At 44.7% G+C, this 18,127-nt stretch overlaps 1 protein-coding gene across 1 annotated transcript in view; it reads left to right on the top strand.

The window, feature by feature from the left end:
- Positions 1–1,961: 1,961 nt before the first annotated feature.
- Positions 1,962–18,127, top strand: part of LOC126262786 (trehalase-like) — a 366,709-nt gene continuing 350,543 nt past the window's right edge. Inside the window, exon 1 of the mRNA XM_049959607.1 lies at positions 1,962–2,071. Within this exon, the coding sequence (XP_049815564.1) occupies positions 1,962–2,071 (110 nt within the window). The remainder of the gene's footprint in view (positions 2,072–18,127) is intronic.

The raw sequence follows: 18,127 nt of genomic DNA, 5'->3' as shown, positions 1-18,127 counted from the left end.
CTGTGAACGTTTGGGCAGGCATTGTTGGTGATGTCTCGATTGGGCCCCACGTTCTTCCACCTACGCTCAGTGGAGCACGTTATCATGATTTCATACGGGATACTCTACCTGTGCTGCTAGAACATGTGCCTTCACAAGTACGACACAACATGTGGTTCATGTACGATGGAGGTCCTGCACATTTCAGTCGACGTATTCGTACGCTTCTCAACAACAGATTCGGTGACCGACGGATTGGTAGAGGCGGACCAATTCCGTGGCCTCCACGTTCTCCTGACCTCAACCCTCTTGACTTTCATTTATGCGGGCATTTGAAAGCTCTTGTCTACGTAACCCTGGTACCAAATGTAGACACTCTTCGTGCTCGTATTGTGGACGGCCGTTCTCCAGGGCTGCATCAGCGCATCAGGGATTCCGTGTGACGGAGGGTGGATGCATGTATCCTCGCTAACGGAGGACATTTTGAACATTTCCTGTAACAAAGTGTTTGAAGTCACGCTGGTACGTTCTGTTGCTGTGTGTTTCCATTCCATGATTAATGTGATTTGAAGAGAAGTAATAAAATGAGCTCTAACATGGAAAGTAAGCGTTTCCGGACACATGTCCACATAACATATTTTCTTTCTTTGTGTGTGAGGAATGTTTCCTGAAAGTTTGGCCGTACCTTTTTGTAACACCCTGTATAGCACCACATTTCAAGTGCTTCTGGTGTATTCTTGTTTGAACTGCTTATCGTCCACCCTTTTCTTCTGGAGAGGGCTATACACTGGACAAAGATCTTCAGAAAATACTGTCTCTTAAATTTATATTTATCGTTTGCAAATCAGTCTTACGTTTCTCGCTATTGACAGTTTTCATTTTTGTATCGCCTCTACTATGCTCATTGCCAGCAGTTTGTCTTCTGTTTTGAAAAACTAGTAGTTTTAGTGGCTCGTTAACTAATTTTATTTTCTAATCACTTGCTGGTCTATTCAGCTACACTCAGTTTCCTTTGTTTCACTTTTTTTAATGTACACCTTGTAACGTCTTTTCAGCAAGCTGTCCATTCCGTTTCACTTGTGATGCAACTCTTCTGGCGTCTACAGTAAAATTACAACGTCATCGATAGACCTCAAATTTGCTCTCGTTGAACTTTAATTCCCTTTTGAAGTTGGGTGTTCGGTTTCCTCTGTTGCCTCCCAGGTACAAAGAGTAAATGACTCGGGGGATACATTATGACGTCAGCCCTTTGTCGACCAACAGGTCCCTTTTAGGCCCTTCCAATGTTATAACAACAAACAGAGTTCTCCACGAATCGCAGATAATCTTTCACACCTTGTTTACTCTTGTTAGCTCAGAATGTCAAATAGGGTAGACTGGCGGACGATTACAAAAGGTTTCTGTAAATGTATAAAGTTTGCACGACTTTCTCACTGTTCCGTAATTAATTCGTGTCAGTATTTTCCAGCCGTGGTTTATTAAACTGATGGTTCTGTAACAGTCAAACAGCGAGCACTTACCGTCCTTACCGTTTTCGGAACTGGAATTATTACGTTCTTCTCGAAACGTGGTGGTATTTTCGCGTGTCCCATACATTTTTCATACCAGGTGGAATAGATTTGTCGCGGTAGTATTATTGAGAACAAAAATTTGTAAGGCAAAATCGATCTTATCAGAACCGAAACGAACCAAAACAGTAATTGCCACCTTCAAATCCTTAACACGCAGGTATAGCACACTGTTGATCTATGTGCCTAAAGGTTCTACTTAGTAAAATGCTCGGTGTCAGCAGCTGTCGGTTTCGTCCACATTACGTAGTCCGGACCGGCGGCGGCGGCGGCGGGGGCGGTGCCGAGGTGCGAGCGCCGGCCAGCCTTATCGGCGCTTTCGCCCGCGGCGACAAGGACGCCGGCCGATAGCCGGCGGCCGCTCTGCATACGTGTATATATAGAGGGGGCGGCGGGCGGCGGCCCCACGACGCCATGGCCGCGCGACGCCGCCCCTGCGCCGGACCGCTGCCGCCGCTGCCGCTGCTGCTGCTGCTTCTGCTGGGCGCCGCCGCCGGCCAGGAGGTGCCGCCCTCGTGCGACAGGTAGGGAGGGCCGCGCCCAGCTGGCGTGCAGCCAGTTTCTTAGTACATTACAGGCCAGTTAACAAGAAAACTTGACAAAAAAAAAAAAGACGACTCCGAAGATTTCCGACATCAGTTGTGTACAAAGAAATCGAGAATATCGAAAGATAACCCAGCGGCAGAGTGCACAAGGCGTAAGTCACAAGTGCCGAGTCTTCTCGCGTAGCAATATTTTTAAAAACTTTTCTTTGAGTCCAGTAATTAATAGGAATTCGGGAGGGAAGATCTGGGATCAGGTTAGCCTAATGGAAGGCCTGGCATACCCATATAACTGTTTTAGCTTTCATCATCTTTAATTCATAACTTGCCTTTATTAAGTCAAACAAGTTTTAAAAACCATCGACAGCAAAACTGACGAAGCAGACTTTACAACAATGACTTTTAAGCACCTGTCACGAATTACGAGCCACCATCCATTAAGTATACAGCAAAATTACAGAGCTCTAAAAACAATTAACAACGATTAGGAAATTTCACTGAGCAGCTTTTCTTTAATACTAAACGATATTGAAACAGCTTAACAGTCACAGAATAGGCAGCTACATTGAACCAAAGTTCATTGATCAGATTCTAAGGAAATAATTTTTATAAACAGCTGCTATTAATTATCAGCACATATCCCATCGGGTTGTGGGGGCAGAGGGGGACGGAAGGGAAGGGCGACAGGTAAGGACATACAAGAGAGTTACTAAAGTGCAGCAGGATGGCCCGCAAGAAGCCGGACGCCTTCACTAGCAGCGAACCCGTTAAGTCGCTGGTGCGTTTTACAAAATTTCACACCCACTCACGGAAAACGTTTCGCAGGACGGGCGATAACCGACAGTCAAAACCGAGCTTGGAGCCTTCAGAGGGGGTGACTCGGTCCCTCGCGCACCGTGCAGAACTCCAGACCTGTAGCGCCAAGAGCCGACTCGCTCCACACAGCGCACGCTCACTCGCTCTCCTTCCGGACTTTTGTCCGTATCGATGGCGCTACGGGCGCACCTCCAGACAAATATCGTCGACGAAGGCCGAGCCCACAGGGCTCAGTCTCCCCCGCTGAATCTCGAACACACCGCACCGGGGGCAGGAACTACCCTCCTTAACCTAACTACCATGTACGCTGTAGATCTTCCCGTTCAATTCATCACGGACCAAGAGATCAATTGGACTCAGGAATCTTAAAATTTTACAGGGGCCTATAAAACAGTGAATCACTTCACTAGCCGACTCTGCAGGTCATAGTTGAAGTAAGCAATGTAGCAAATATCTACTCATACCAATATTGCTGGTCCCTGTTTTGAACACAGCCGAAGTAGATTTTTCCTGCACGTCGGTCAGGGGCCTGAAGATGACGTAGTAAAACGCTGAAACTGGTAGCCAAATAAAATAAGTTTGAAAATTGACCATTTAAGGTTATTTAATTTGACATCCTCTATCGAACATCCGAGTAGAGCAACCATTTCTAAAATGATCGACATACAGAGACAGGATAGAAAAGTTCCAGCGTTTATGGAACCTAGCTTGAAATACTATCAACGCACGCCTCAAATTTCTATTCGTACACTCAGCAAAGAACGGCTAGGGGCAGTAAGGAGTAGTGGTAACATCCCTAATAACATGGTCGAAACAAAATCTCCAGAATTCCGAGATATAAATGCCAGAGCATTATCTCTTACGAGGGCGCACAGTGGTCCAAAGACCGCAAGGATTTTGGTAAGATGCTGTGTGGATTGGCCACTAGTTAAACCGCAGCTGGGAATTAACCAGCTAAAACGGGAAAACCCGTCCACCACCACCAACTTCTAATGAACCTCCGCCATCATATGAGGAAAAGAGATTCTACATAGTCAACAAAGAGATGGTCCACGGGTCTGTTCTCAAGAGTAGGCTCGACAAGACCCTTGCATGAGTTAAAATTGGGTTTCATTTGTTTGCACAACTGACACACCCCACTAACCGATGTATATCCTCTCACACGCAGAGGGCCAAACCACATGTTACCTAATTTTGGCCAAGGTCTTTGGAAACCTGGATGACAGCCCACCGCGAAGCTATGAAAATACCTAAAAGCAGTTGGAATCAATACCTGAGGGAAGCAAATTTTGCATGTGCGGCCGCCCTCCCCTTTAGACACGCAATAACTTTATGAACAACAAACCCGTCGATTTGCTCGCCATTTAAAGGGATTTTTTTGTTTGTTTGGAAAAAACGGGTATCTCCTTCCTCTCTTCCGCTGAGATTACAAAAGAGTTCAGAAACTACAGTCAGCACAGCACTTCCCAAGGCAAGTTGGCCACTGTCTTCTGCACATTGCGGGCAGTCGCAGTCTTCATACGAGCGACTTAAGGAATCGGCCACACTGCTGTCTGGACCCCTGGTACGACGAACTAAAACGAAATGAGGGCTGTCCAACGAGCAACCCTACCAGTTTTCTGGGGTGGGCCAGTATATGACTCAACGCCTGATATCAGTTTCGAGCATGTTTCCCTTGGCACTGGGTAGAACTGGATAGAACTTAAACTTATGCAAGGCGAAGAGAGCTGCCAACACATCCCACTCACACACTGAATATTTTAATTCAGTAGCAGATAAGCAGCATGATGCGTAGGCGACGGAACGCCTCTCTTCCTGATGTTCTTGGAGTAATATTGCCGCTGTCCCAAAACTGAATGCGTCGCCCTGGACAGTGAAGGGCTTACCGAAATTTGACGCAGGACGGTTGCTAAGGGCGGCTTTATTTGCCTCAAACGAAGCTTGATGACTCTCCCCCTCCAAAGGAAGGGCTCACCTTTTTCGTACAAGTCATTCAAGGGCGCCGTCAATTGGGCGAAATTAGGAACAAAGTTCCAAAATAAATTCACCATTCCAATAAATCTGACCACTCCCTTTTCTCTATCGGGTGGTGAGGGAGGAGGGGGAGGGGGGGAGGGCAGTCACGCAAGGAACATGTCCACTCCGGATCAATGCTGACCCCATGAATCCAATGTCATTCAGTAGACGGCAAAATACAGAGCTTAAAAAGACAATTAAGAATCAGTGAATGGAGCTACAGTTAACCAAAATTCACCGATCACAATTTAAGCAAATGATTTATAAACACACTCTGTTAATTATGAGTGTTGGTATCGTAAACCCTACCAGGAGAGGAGGGAGGGGTGGGGAGAAGCGAAGGCTATACAAGGAAGTTACTTAACTTGGATAGGGTGGCCGCCGTCCTTTCACTTCTTAAGCCTGCAAGAGACTGGTCTTGGCTGACGTCGAACCTCTAAAATAATCTCCAAGTTGCTGGTCTGTTTTCCAGAATGACGTGCCCACTGATGGAAACGGCTTCGCAGGACAGGCAGTAACCGACAGTCAAAACCAGGCTAGGAAACTTTCACAGGAGCCGGTTCGTTCTGTCGTGTACCGTCCAGAACTCCAAACCTGTCGTGCCCCCAGCCGATTCACTCTGCACACTGCATACTCACTCCCCAAAATCTTCCTGCTTCACGGCTTTTGTTCCCACTGATGGCACTATTGACATACCTCCAAAGTTGTCCAAACAAAGACTGTCAGTTAGGGGCGACACAAATTTGAAGGCTAAGCCTGCACAGCTCAGTTATTCTCTAATTGACAATTATTTTAACCGACAATAGCTTTTGTTTTTAACTACCAAGCACATCGAAATTAGTTTATGCAATATATTAAAACTTGGTATAAAGATGCAAAAAATAAAATAGATAGCATTTTTTTCCTAGTGATTGAACAGTATCATTGGCATCTATTTTCTTTCATCTTCTTCGACTGTCTTCTACACAAATATAAATTCACTTCAAAAGGAAAACAGTTTTGTTTGCGAAATAATGATTTCACCCTTTTGGGCATCATCAGATTATTTGCAAAAAAAAGGAAAACTAATAATATTAATGCAGAAGGGGCATGCTCCTGTTCACCTCTACAATGAGTAATAAGTAATTTAAAAATCCTGTAAGGAAAAAAATACGAGTATATGGTATTCTGAAAATAAGCATTCATCAAAAAAGTGTAAGAGAACGTGTAAGGCTAATATACTGACGAGAAGTTTTGAAAGTAATGGGCAAACGGTTATACCACATAAGAACAGACAGTTCTATATGTGATACCTTAAGATGTACCTGCATCGCTGTACAATTGAATGGACTACACTTGTCAGAATTGAGCAACGCTTAGGCATCCAAACATCCACACTATAACCCATCGATGGGAAAATGAGCATTGATGGCTTGTACTTGGAGGCATGAACCGACTTACGGATGCAGGGTACTTCTCCGGCTCAATATTAAGTAAAAATCAACAGCTATTCCTTTCAGGCACTCTTTATAATGTATATGTTTTACAGATTTCTTTTATATCAGCACACTTTCTGGACAAATTATAAGTATTATGAATATTTTTGAACGTGCTTAGGGCTATTAAGAAAAATTACAGTGAAATTGATGCATTTTTTTCTCAAAATGGTTCCTCAAATTGAGGTGCCATTTAATCCAAAGTTATACATTTGAAGGAGACCAGATTTTTACCAGATATGCATGACATGATGGCTGAGGTACTAAACCTATTTAATTCCACCTATTATGTATATTACAAGGATAAAAAATATCACATCTTAAATTTTAATTTTTATAATTTTTTTCCTAATAAAAATGTTATTTTTTCTATAGTTTAGTTGATTATGTAATAAAGCTTAGGTCTAATACATAAGCATGGACTATTGCAAGTTACAGAAAAAAATTAGAGCAATGCTTTATAAACTTTAGGAAATATTTGTACCTGAATTCTGGAAAATACAGCCGGCCGCGGTGGTCTAGCGGTTCTGGCGCTGCAGTCCGGAACCGCGGGACTGCTGCGGTCGCAGGTTCGAATCCTGCCTCGGGCATGGGTGTGTGTGATGTCCTTAGGTTAGTTAGGTTTAAGTAGTTCTAAGTTCTAGGGGACTTATGACCTAAGATGTTGAGTCCCATAGTGCTCAGAGCCATTTGAACCATTTGGAAAATACAACTTGCAGAAAATTGCGAATGAAGATATGAGTCCAATGAAACACATTCCTGAAGCTTAGTCTTCGTCCTGCAGCATTTCTTCATCTTCAAGTTTTCTCTTGGCATTATTTTTAGCACTTCTTGCTTCCTTGGTAACTTGAAGAGCGAATCTTTCAGCTTCACGCTCCCATTCTTCCATATGAGAGCCAGATTTTATGCCTAAATTTCTCAGGACTTCTAGCCTTCCTATCACTCCATCACTGAAACATTATCACTACATCTAGTACACCAACTTTTAATGTATTTAGTTCAAATGGTTCAAATGGCTCTGAGCACTATGGGACTTAACTGCTGAGGTCATCAGACCCCTAGAAGTTAGAACTACTTAAACCTAACTAACCTAAGGACATCACACACATCCATGCCCCAGGCAGGATTCGAACGTGCCACCGTAGCGGTCGTGCGGTTCCAGACTGTATTTAGTCCAACAAAAACATTCTTGGGTGATCTTTCGCATGTGCAATGGTTGAAACTTTCATTTGTATTCTGAGTGCTCCCATGAAGACATTTACTACGCAAAACAGGGTCACTCAGATCTCTAAAAATAGGTTTTATTTCATTCATAACAGGCTTAGGAGGAGAATGCTTATGATGCTTATTTGACCACTTTATTTTGCTTTTTTGTAACCACACCAAGAATCTGCTCCTTTAGGCCAAAGTCCATGAACAGGGTGGTCATCTGTGGACAACTTATAAAACTACGTGGCCCATACAGCTCTTCTCATTGCTGTAACATCATTCAGAGGTGCAGTTCGTCCACTGGCCAGTCCATAATAACTCTGAAGAAGGTCTGTTTCAGTTTCTGTTAATCTGCCTTGGCCAGACTGAGATTTTCGATCACATAGCAACTTTCCTTTCCACCATAAACATTGTACTCATTCATTTTATTGCAAGCTTTAGAGTCCCCATAGCCTAGGTACTTCGTATATCTAATGTTATAAACGGGAACCAACCCCTGAAATATTTTTAGAGCTCCATCACACTCCATACCTCCACTTTAACCATTATAATTCTTAGAACAGTAATATACAATACGTCCTTAGATAAGCACTCAACATCAACAACTTTTCCATTCTCCAGAGAAGTAGCACCTACAACATCATTCAAGGAATGATGTCCTCGATGTTGCCATATCCCATCAAGTGCATCAGCAATGTCCCTGGTTCCACTAATATTTAAGGTTTCTTTTACTGTACGTTTTATAGATGCTTTAGACACAACCATCAAGGCACCTAAAAGTATTTTTATGTACTTGCTGAACCTACTGAGAGGAGGAGGAAGGTCCATGAAACCACAAAACGTTTGAGCAGCCTTTTTTCCTTTTCCTATTGCACGCATTGCAAACAATATCTTCAAATTCACATGATATGAATTATGCACGATGTTCGAAATCTTCGAGGTAGATTTTTTGCAGGATCTACACAGAACAACTAATTTTGACGCTAAACCCTTCCTGCTAGCATTCATAAGTACCCTGTATCCTTAACAGTAGTGGGGAAAAGCCTGTTATAGCACATCTTTTTAGTGCGGGTTACATACATCAGGTGAAGCACACATTCAGGGGCAAACTTGATTGATTAACAGCCTTAACCTATTGCTCTGTTACTTGTTTATGAACCAGTAAGTGTTGATTTATGACCCCCTGAGGCAAATGTACCCGTGGTCTAGGAGTAGCGTCTTTGATTCATAATCAAAACGTCTTCGGTCCCGGGTTCGATCCCCACCACTGCCTAAATTTTGATAAATAATCAGCATTGGCGGCCTAAGACTTCCGGCATAAGACGTCAGCCTCATTCTGCCAATGGCCTTGTCAAAGACGGCGGAGGAGCGGATAGAGGTTCAGGGCACTCTCTTGTCCTAGGGGTGGGAAATTGCCCCTAAAGGCGGAAGAATCAGCAATGATCAACGACATGAGGATGCAGAAGGCAATGGAAACCACTGCATTAAAGACACGTAACGTGTATCCACAGGACATGTGGCCTGTAATTGAAGTGTCATGATGATCTCTCCATTGGCAAAAGATTCCGGAATAGTCCCCCATTCGGATCTCCAGGAGGGGACTGCCAAGGGGGAGGTTACCGTGAGAAAAAGATTGAATAATCAACGAAAGGATAACGTTCTACGAGTCGGGGCGTGGAATGTCAGAAGTTTGAACGTGGTAGGGAAACTAGAAAATCTGAAAATGGAAATGCAAAGGCTCAATCTAGATACAGTAGGGGTCAGTGAAGTGGAAGGAAGACAAGGATTTCTGGTCAGATGAGTATCGGGTAATATCAACAGCAGCAGAAAATGGTATAACAGGTGTAGGATTCGTTATGAATAGGAAGGTAGGGCAGAGGGTGTGTTACTGTGAACAGTTCAGTGACCGGGTTGTTCTAATCAAAATCGACAGCAGACCAACACCAACAACGATAGTTCAGGTATACATGACAACGTCGCAAGCTGGAGATGAACAGATAGAAAAAGTGTATGATAATATTGAAAGGGTAATGCAGTATGTAAAGGGGGACGAAAAGCTAATAGTCATGGGCGACTGGAATGCAGTTGTAGGGGGAGTAGAAGAAAAGGTTACAGGAGAATATGGGCTTGGGACAAGGAATGAAAGAGGAGAAAGACTAATTGAGTTCTGTAACAAGTTTCAGCTAGTAATAGGGAATACCCTGTTCAAGAATCACAAGAGGAGGAGGTACATTTGAAAAAGGCCGGGAGATACGGGAAGATTTCAATTAGATTACATCATGGTCAGACATAGATTCCGAAATCAGATACTGGATTGTAAGGCGTACCCAGGAACAGATATAGACTCAGATCACAATATAGTAGTGATGAAGAGTAGGCTGAAGTTCAAGACATTAGTCAGGAAGAATCAATACGCAAAGAAGTGCGATACGGAAGTACTAAGGAATGACGAGATACGTTTGAAGTTCTCTAACGCTATAGATACAGCAATAAGGAATAGCGCAGTAGGCAGTACAGTTGAAGAGGAATGGACATCTGTAAGAAGGGCCATCACAGAAGTTGGGAAGGAAAACATAGGTACAAAGAAGGTAGCTGCGAAGAAACCATGGGTAACAGAAGAAATACTTCAGTTGATTGATGAAAGGAGGAAGTACAAACATGTTCCGGGAAAATCAGGAATACAGAAATACAAGTCGCTGAGGAATGAAATAAACAGGAAGTGCAGGGAAGCTAAGACGAAATGGCTGCAGGAAAAATGTGAAGACATCGAAAAAGATATGATTGTCGGAAGGACAGACTCAGCATACAGGATAGTCAAAACAACCTTTGGTGACATTAAAAGCAACGATGGTAACATTAAGAGTGCAACGGGAATTCCACTGTTAAATGCAGATGAGAGAGCAGATAGGTGGAAAGAATACACTGAAAGCCTCTATGAGGGTGAAAATTTGTCTGATGTGATAGAAGAAGAAACAGGAGTCGATTTAGAAGAGATAGGGGATCCAGTACTAGAATCGGAATTTAAAAGAGCTTTGGAGGACTTACGGTCAAATAAGGCAGAAGGGATAGATAACATTCCATCAGAATTTCTAAAATCATTGGGGGAAGTGGCAACAAAACGACTATTCACGTTGGTGTGTAGAATATATGAGTCTGGCGACATACCATCTGACTTTCGGAAAAGCATCATCCACACAATTCCGAAGATGGCAAGATCTGACAAGTGCGAGAATTATCGCACAATCAGCTTAACAGCTCATGCATCGAAGCTGCTTACAAGAATAATATACAGAAGAATGGAAAAGAAAATTGAGAATGCGCTAGGTGAAGATCAGTTTGGCTTTAGGAAAAGTAAAGGGACGAGAGAGGCAATTCTGACGTTACGGCTAATAATGGAAGCAAGGCTAAAGAAAAATCAAGACACTTTCATAGGATTTGTCGATCTGGAAAAAACGTTCGACAATATAAAATGGTGCAAGCTGTTCGAGATTCTGAAAAAAGTAGGGGTAAGCTATAAGGAGAGACGGGTCATATACAATATGGACAACAACCAAGAAGGAATAATAAGAGTGGACGATCAAGAACGAAGTGCTCGTATTAAGAAGGGTGTAAGACAAGCAGTAGCCTTTCGCCCCTACTCTTCAATCTGTACATCGAGGAAGCAATGATGGAAATAAAAGAAAGGTTCAGGAGTGGAATTAAAATACAAGGTGAAAGGATATCAATGGTACGATTCGCTGATGACATTGCTATCCTGAGTGAAAGTGAAGAAGAATTAAATGATCTGCTGAACGGAATGAACAGTCTAATGAGTACACAGTATGGTTTGAGAGTAAATCGGAGAAAGACGAAGGTAATGAGAAGTAGTAGAAATGAGAACAGCGAGAAACTTAACATCAGGATTGATAGTCACGAAGTCAATGAAGTTAAGGAATTCTGCTACCTAAGCAGTAAAATAACCAATGACGGACGGAGCAAGGAGGACATCAAAAGTAGACTCGCTATGGCAAAAAAGGCATTTCTGGCCAAGAGAAGTCTACTAATATCAAATACCGGCCTTAATTTGAGGAAGAAATTTCTAAGGATGTACGTCTGGAGTACAGCATTGTATGGTAGTGAAACATGGACTGTGGGAAAACCGGAACAGAAGAGAATCGAAGCATTTGAGATGTGGTGCTATAGACGAATGTTGAAAATTAGGTGGACTGATAAGGTAAGGAATGAGGTTCAACGCAGAATCGGAGAGGAAAGGAATATGTGGAAAACACTGATAAGGAGAAGGGACAGGATGACAGGACATCTGCTAAGACATGAGGGAATGACTTCCATGGTACAAGAGGGAGCTGTAGAGGGCAAAAACTGTAGAGGAAGACAGAGATTGGAATACGTCAAGCAAATAATTGAGGATGTAGGTTGCAAGTGCTACTCTGAGAAGAAGAGGTTAGCACAGGAGAGGAATTCGTGGCAGGCCGCATCAAACCAGTCAGTAGACTGATGACCAAAAAAAAAAAAGAGGCTAATGTCCTTCTGAGAAGCCTCCCATGGCTCCAGCTCCCCCTCTTCCTCCCCTCCTCCTCCACCCCTCTGGGAAACCACCAACCTCTTCCCCTACCCCCTAGCTGATCCAAACAGACTTTTGATATCAAATTAATTGACTAATTAATGAAATCGATCAATTTTTAATCCCTCAGCCTCTGGGACATGCCCTGGCCTTCCCCTCCACCCCATGCCCTTATGTCCACAAATGTAAATTAGTGGGAAAAGGACTCAGTCTGTGCTGAAGAGGAAGGATCTCATGATACGAAATTGATGTCAATTACACAGTGAGCCATGGTGGGGTTGCTGGCATCGCATTTCGAATTCCTGTTGCCACTAGCTCGATCTGTCATGTGATGTCCTTCTGGTTTGAGGCCACTAAGATCTTTGCTCTAGATTGTCGTTGGAGATGGAAGGGGGGGGGGGGGAGGGCATTGTGGTGTGGTGAGTTGGTGAGTTGTAATGGAGTGAGGAGGATGGTGTGAGAAGCTCACCCGGCGACTGAGGTGAGCACTTCTGCAAGTGTCTTGGGCACAGAGTCAGGTGAATGGTTGCTGGGCATATTTGTAGGTCGATTTGAATCCGTGGCTGAATTCTAATGCCGTCGTTGTGTGTAGCCTGGCCAGTGAGGTGTTAATGGCTGGTGTCTGTGACCATATCGTTACTCTCCAGGTTATGCACTGTGGATCCCGTACAATTTGCATTATTGTTTGTTGTGGATTGGCATGAGAGCCAACCCACTAATGGTAGAGGAAGCCGAAAGGCACGCGTTTAAGCTCACGCAGGCTGGCGTGAGGTCTGGAACAGGACAATGAATTTAGACTTCAGAAAAAAAAGAGGTAACTGGTGGAATACTTAACTTTAATCCATTAATGTTGAACGTAGCTCTTGTCTGTACATTCTTTACAATATCAATAGCAACTGATAATGGCGCCTTGCTAGGTCGTAGCAAATGACGTAGCTGAAGGCAATGCTAACTATCGTCTCGGCAAATGAGAGCGTATTTTGTGAGTGAACCATCGCTAGCAAAGTCGGTTGTACATCTGGGGCGAGTGCTAGGAAGTCTCTCTAGACCTGCCGTGTGGCGGCGCTCGGTCTGCAATCACTGATAGTGGCGACACGCGGGTCCGACGTATACTACCGGACCGCGGCCGATTTAAAGGCTACCACCTAGCAAGTGTGGTGTCTGGCGGTGACACCACATTATTGGTTCGATTGGAGGATATTAAAATAGTGTACAGGGTCGTCGGTGCGTAAATCAGTGAAGTCTGCCAGTGAATTTATGCTTGCATCTCATATATGCAACATAGACTAACAAACTTACATACACCTGAATTTGCTCTACTACTGCTAAAAATATACTACTCGTAATGGGTGTAATTATTAGTTCACAAATGACATAAATACAGTTGTAAAGTTGTTCATGTGTGTCTTGAGCCACCAATAGAAATATCTGGTCTTACGCTTACTACATCCTGTATAAATAAAATAAACAACACAAGCTCCTTGGTAAAGTAAGCAATCAATGAACTGCAGAGAATATGCATGACACTACTGCAGTTGTGCTACGTACATTCCCTTAAACAGCATCCAGGAGCTGACCAGAGATGACATCCTATACATCAACTCCGAGCAGAATACTGTCCGTGTAACAGCGCAGAACAGAATGCCCGGAATCCAAGTTTGCGGGCCTGGACTTTCAACTGAAAATAAAATCTACCCAGGGATGATGCTTTTGCTAAGTTCTTCCAAAACCAGGGTGAAGTGCACGTAACTTCCCTCCTTTTGCATAGGAGATGCACATTTTTGAACATGATGTTGACACTCCGCAGAAGGAGTGTCTCTGTAACTGGTTAACCTTACACTATCCACAGTGATGCAGTAAAATTAGCTACAACAAATTTTTAGAGTGAACACAACAGACTCTCTGAGGCTAGCGAGATGGTGCCATGGCAGGCGAACTTTTAAAGTCGCACAGAATGAAAAGACCATTACACACAGTTACTGCCTGTGGGCTGTGGTGTTTCCTTAGCATACACTGACCGCAGGGGTACACGAGCCAGTCTGGCTTTCGATACCCACAAGTGGGATCACTTACCAAGTTCTGTGAGCTGCCCCTTCCCCCCAGAAGTGGGCCAGCTCGACCCAACAAGACACAGTGACTGTCTTCGTCCTAACAAAGGATTCAATGTGTGGTGTCACCGCCAGACACCGCACTTGCTAGGTGGTAGCTTAAATCGGCCGCGGTCCATTAGTACATGTCGGACCCGCGTGTCGCCACTGTCAGCATTGCAGATCGAGCGCCACCACACGGCAGGTCTCGAGAGACGTACTAGCACTCGCCCCAGTTGTACGACGACGTTGCTAGCGACTACACTGACGAAGCCTTTCTCTCATTTGCCGAGAGACAGTTAGAATAGCCTTTAGCTAAGTCAATGGCTACGACCTAGCAAGGCGCCATTAACCATTTGTAACGTTGCATGTACCTCAAGATAGAGTCTCACTTGTATCATCCAGAATGCTGTATACCAAAGGACAATATAAAAGTTAAGTGTTCTAGTAGCTACGTTCTTTTCTTTATCACATTCATTACGAATCCTGTTCCAGACTTAACGCCAGATGGCGTGAGTTGACGCGTGCCCTTTCGGCTACTTCACTGTGGACTGGCTGCCTTGTCAGTCCAATACACAATGCAGCACCCACTATGGTGGCTGTTGGGATGGCTGCCTTTGCAGACACACTACTCCAGTGTACTCACTAGAAAATGTCGAAGTAGCAGCAGAAAATGAAATATGTAAGAATAATGTGGAATTGTGAAAGCAGTATCATAGTCATTTTATACTGAAGAGACAAAGAAACTACTACACCTGCCTAATATCGCGTAGGGCCCCCAGAGGCATGCAGAAGTACATGAGGTGGCATGGACTAGAGTAATGCTTGAAGTGTTGCTGGATGGAATTGACACCATTAACCCTGCAGGGCTGTCCATAAATCTGTAAGAGTATGAGGGGGCGGAGGTTTCTTCTGAACAGCACATTGCAAGGCATCCGAGATATGCTCAGTAATGTTCCTGTATGGGGGTTTGGTGGCAGCGGAAGCATTTAAACTCAGTATTCCTGGAGCCACTCTGTAGCAATTACAGATGTGTGGGGTGTCGCACTGTCCTTCTGGAATTGTCCAAATCTGTCGGAATGCACAGGATGCTTATATATGTGACACCTGTCAGAATCTTATTTAGATGCATCAGGGATCCCATATCACTCCAACCACACATGCCCCACAGCATTACACAGCCTTCTCCAGCTTGAACAGTTCCCTGCTGACGTGCGGGCTCGATAGATTCATGAGGTTGTCTCCATATGTATACACGTCCACCTGCTGGATACAATTTTAAACACTCTTCCGACCAGGCAACATGTTTCCAGTCAGCAACAGTCCAATTTCGGTGCTGACAGAGCTAGACCAGAGTATTGGGGCAAGGCCGTTTCTGGCATACTCTGCATTGTTGCCAGATGTATCCAAGATGGCGGCGACGACGTCATCCAAAATGGAGGCCATGATGTCAGCTGATGATGCAAGTACCATTATCCAAGGTGGCAGCTTTTGACAGGAAAGTGCCATAACCTCTCCCCTCCAAATGAAAAATGACACGAAGTTAAAATTCCAACAGGATAATGCATCACACCTAAGAAAATGGCAAGAAAGAAAGGGCAATTGGGCTACCTCCACTAACCTAAGTCATCTGACTGCCACGTCTTCCCAGGAACCGGCCCCAAGTTACGATTTTGATCGTAAAGGAAGGTCATTTTGGGTTTCTCTATTAAGCTAAGAAAATGGTGTGAAAGAAAGGACACTTGGACGAACCTAAGTCACCCAACCGCCACCTCCTTAGGAATTTGGGAAAAGGACTCGACCAGAGCTGGATATAAGTCGTTATTTAAACAATTTCATGCAGTACAGCCATCCAGCGTGTTCACCATGAGGTCCAGACTCCAGCTGAGTTAGTACACAGTACTGCAACCAGAGGGCACTCTCATCTGTGAGGTAATCCAAGAAGGTGGTAAACTGTGTTCACCATGAGGTCCGGACTCAAACTGACCTAGTACACAGCGCCACCACTAGAGAGCGCTGTCGGTCAAGATGGCGGCCATGACGTCAGGTGATGATGCAAGTGCCAAAACCCCTGGCACGAAGTTTGAATTTTGGCAAGGTAGGTCAATTGAGCTACTACTACTACGCTAAGAAAATGGCGTGAAACAAAGGACAATTGGAATAACCTCAGTCACTTGACTGCCACCTTCTCCTAGGGATTCGTGGGAGGATTCTGCCTGAACTGGGCTGGTGGAGAGAGGGAGGAGTGTAATTTATTTTGGAACAATTTATTTAGGGATGGAGTATATTTAATTATTCAAAATGACAGTCACAATCGCATTATCTATTTTGCCACCAACCAGTTTAAACCCATGATGGGCTCATCTTCAGGGCAATTTACACCATTTGGTCGCTCACTGGAGACATCACCCTGCCTGTGCATGGTGAGTCTAGTATGTATGTATCTGATGATCAGTAGACAAGTTTTGTGGGTTTAACTGTGAGTGCATTTTAGCGATCTGTGGAAAATAATTTAGCACTGAAAGTCTCCTCTGCAGAAAACAATGGTGAACAGTGCTCCCAGTAGACCTGTACCGCAGCTACAGCGTGATCACACCAGCAACATTAAAAAAGACACGAGCATGTGGTCCGGACCTGGCATGAGCGCAATCAGAACAAGTAGGTCTGCACTCTCGTCCGGTTGGGTCAGCAACTGTGTCCAGGTGAATACATATTTTGAGAGGAATTTCTGAGGCATAGAGTATGAATGGTATGTTGCCGCCTCATGATTGCAGCAGCTGTGCATGACTTGGCAACTGACAGTTGCGTCACTTCACTGGTAGCCTCCAGTGCAGTGCAGTGGACAGGGGGCTGCAGGCGGTGCTTGCGCATGTCTGTTGGATTATTTTACGAGCAGGTCTGTAGGCAATGCTATGCGTTATTGGGACATTTTATGAGTTGATTTCGTGTCCACACATGAGTGTACTGAATTATTTAGGAGCAGTGGAACAGTTTTTGTATAATGTGATTCTTGAGTTTCTCCCGGCGTATTTGATAATCAAAATGTCCATGGGTGTACTGCCGGTCTACAGTGTCCAACGGGCACAATATTTCGGCGATCGTACATGTCGCCATCATCAGATGAAATGACGGACTGAGCCCCTGTGAACGTGCCGGCACGGAGATCCGAACACTATGGTTGCTCAGGGGGAACTGGGTTCGGTCGCGGCGGCGGCCGATTTAAATACCCTCCGCCTGCGGCGCGCTCACTCCGCCGTCCGCGCCCCGCGCCACGGTCGCGCGGTGAAACAGATTGCGACAGCGTCTGAGATGACGTCGGTGTGATGGCTCTGTCCGCCGTGGTCGTCACAACTATACATTTGCTCGATTTACTCTTGATTAACCCAATCGCTGGTTCCCAAGCCTTGCTAAGAGGTCGTCATTGGTGCGAATTTCGATGGCCTCTCTAACAACGCTGTCCCAGTATCTCGACGTCTGTACCAGAATCCTCGTGCGTTCATACTCCATAGCGTGATTTTCCGACAAACAATGTTCAGCGACCGCTGAATTGCTCGGATACATCAGTCGAGTGTGCCTCTGGTGTTCACGGCATCGATCCTCGACGGTACACATCGTCTGACCAATATACGACTTGCCACATTGACACGGAATCTGGTACACGCCGGCCTTCCTCAAACCGAGGTCATCTTTGGCGCTCCCCACCAGTGCACGAGTTTTATTCGGAGGACAAAACACAGTTCCGACCCAGTGTTTCTTTAAAATGCGGGCGATTTTCCCCGAGAGTGCGCCTGTATATGGAATAAACGCAGTGCCTACCTCCTCCCTCGTGATTTCATCCATCTCCACAGGTTGTGCTGTAGTGGGTGGGCGGAGA

Source organism: Schistocerca nitens, chromosome 6, assembly GCF_023898315.1.
Source record: "Schistocerca nitens isolate TAMUIC-IGC-003100 chromosome 6, iqSchNite1.1, whole genome shotgun sequence".
Lineage (NCBI taxonomy): Eukaryota > Metazoa > Arthropoda > Insecta > Orthoptera > Acrididae > Schistocerca > Schistocerca nitens.
The sequence above is the reverse complement of the archived record's forward strand: the minus strand, read 5'-3'. Positions and strand labels throughout refer to the sequence as shown.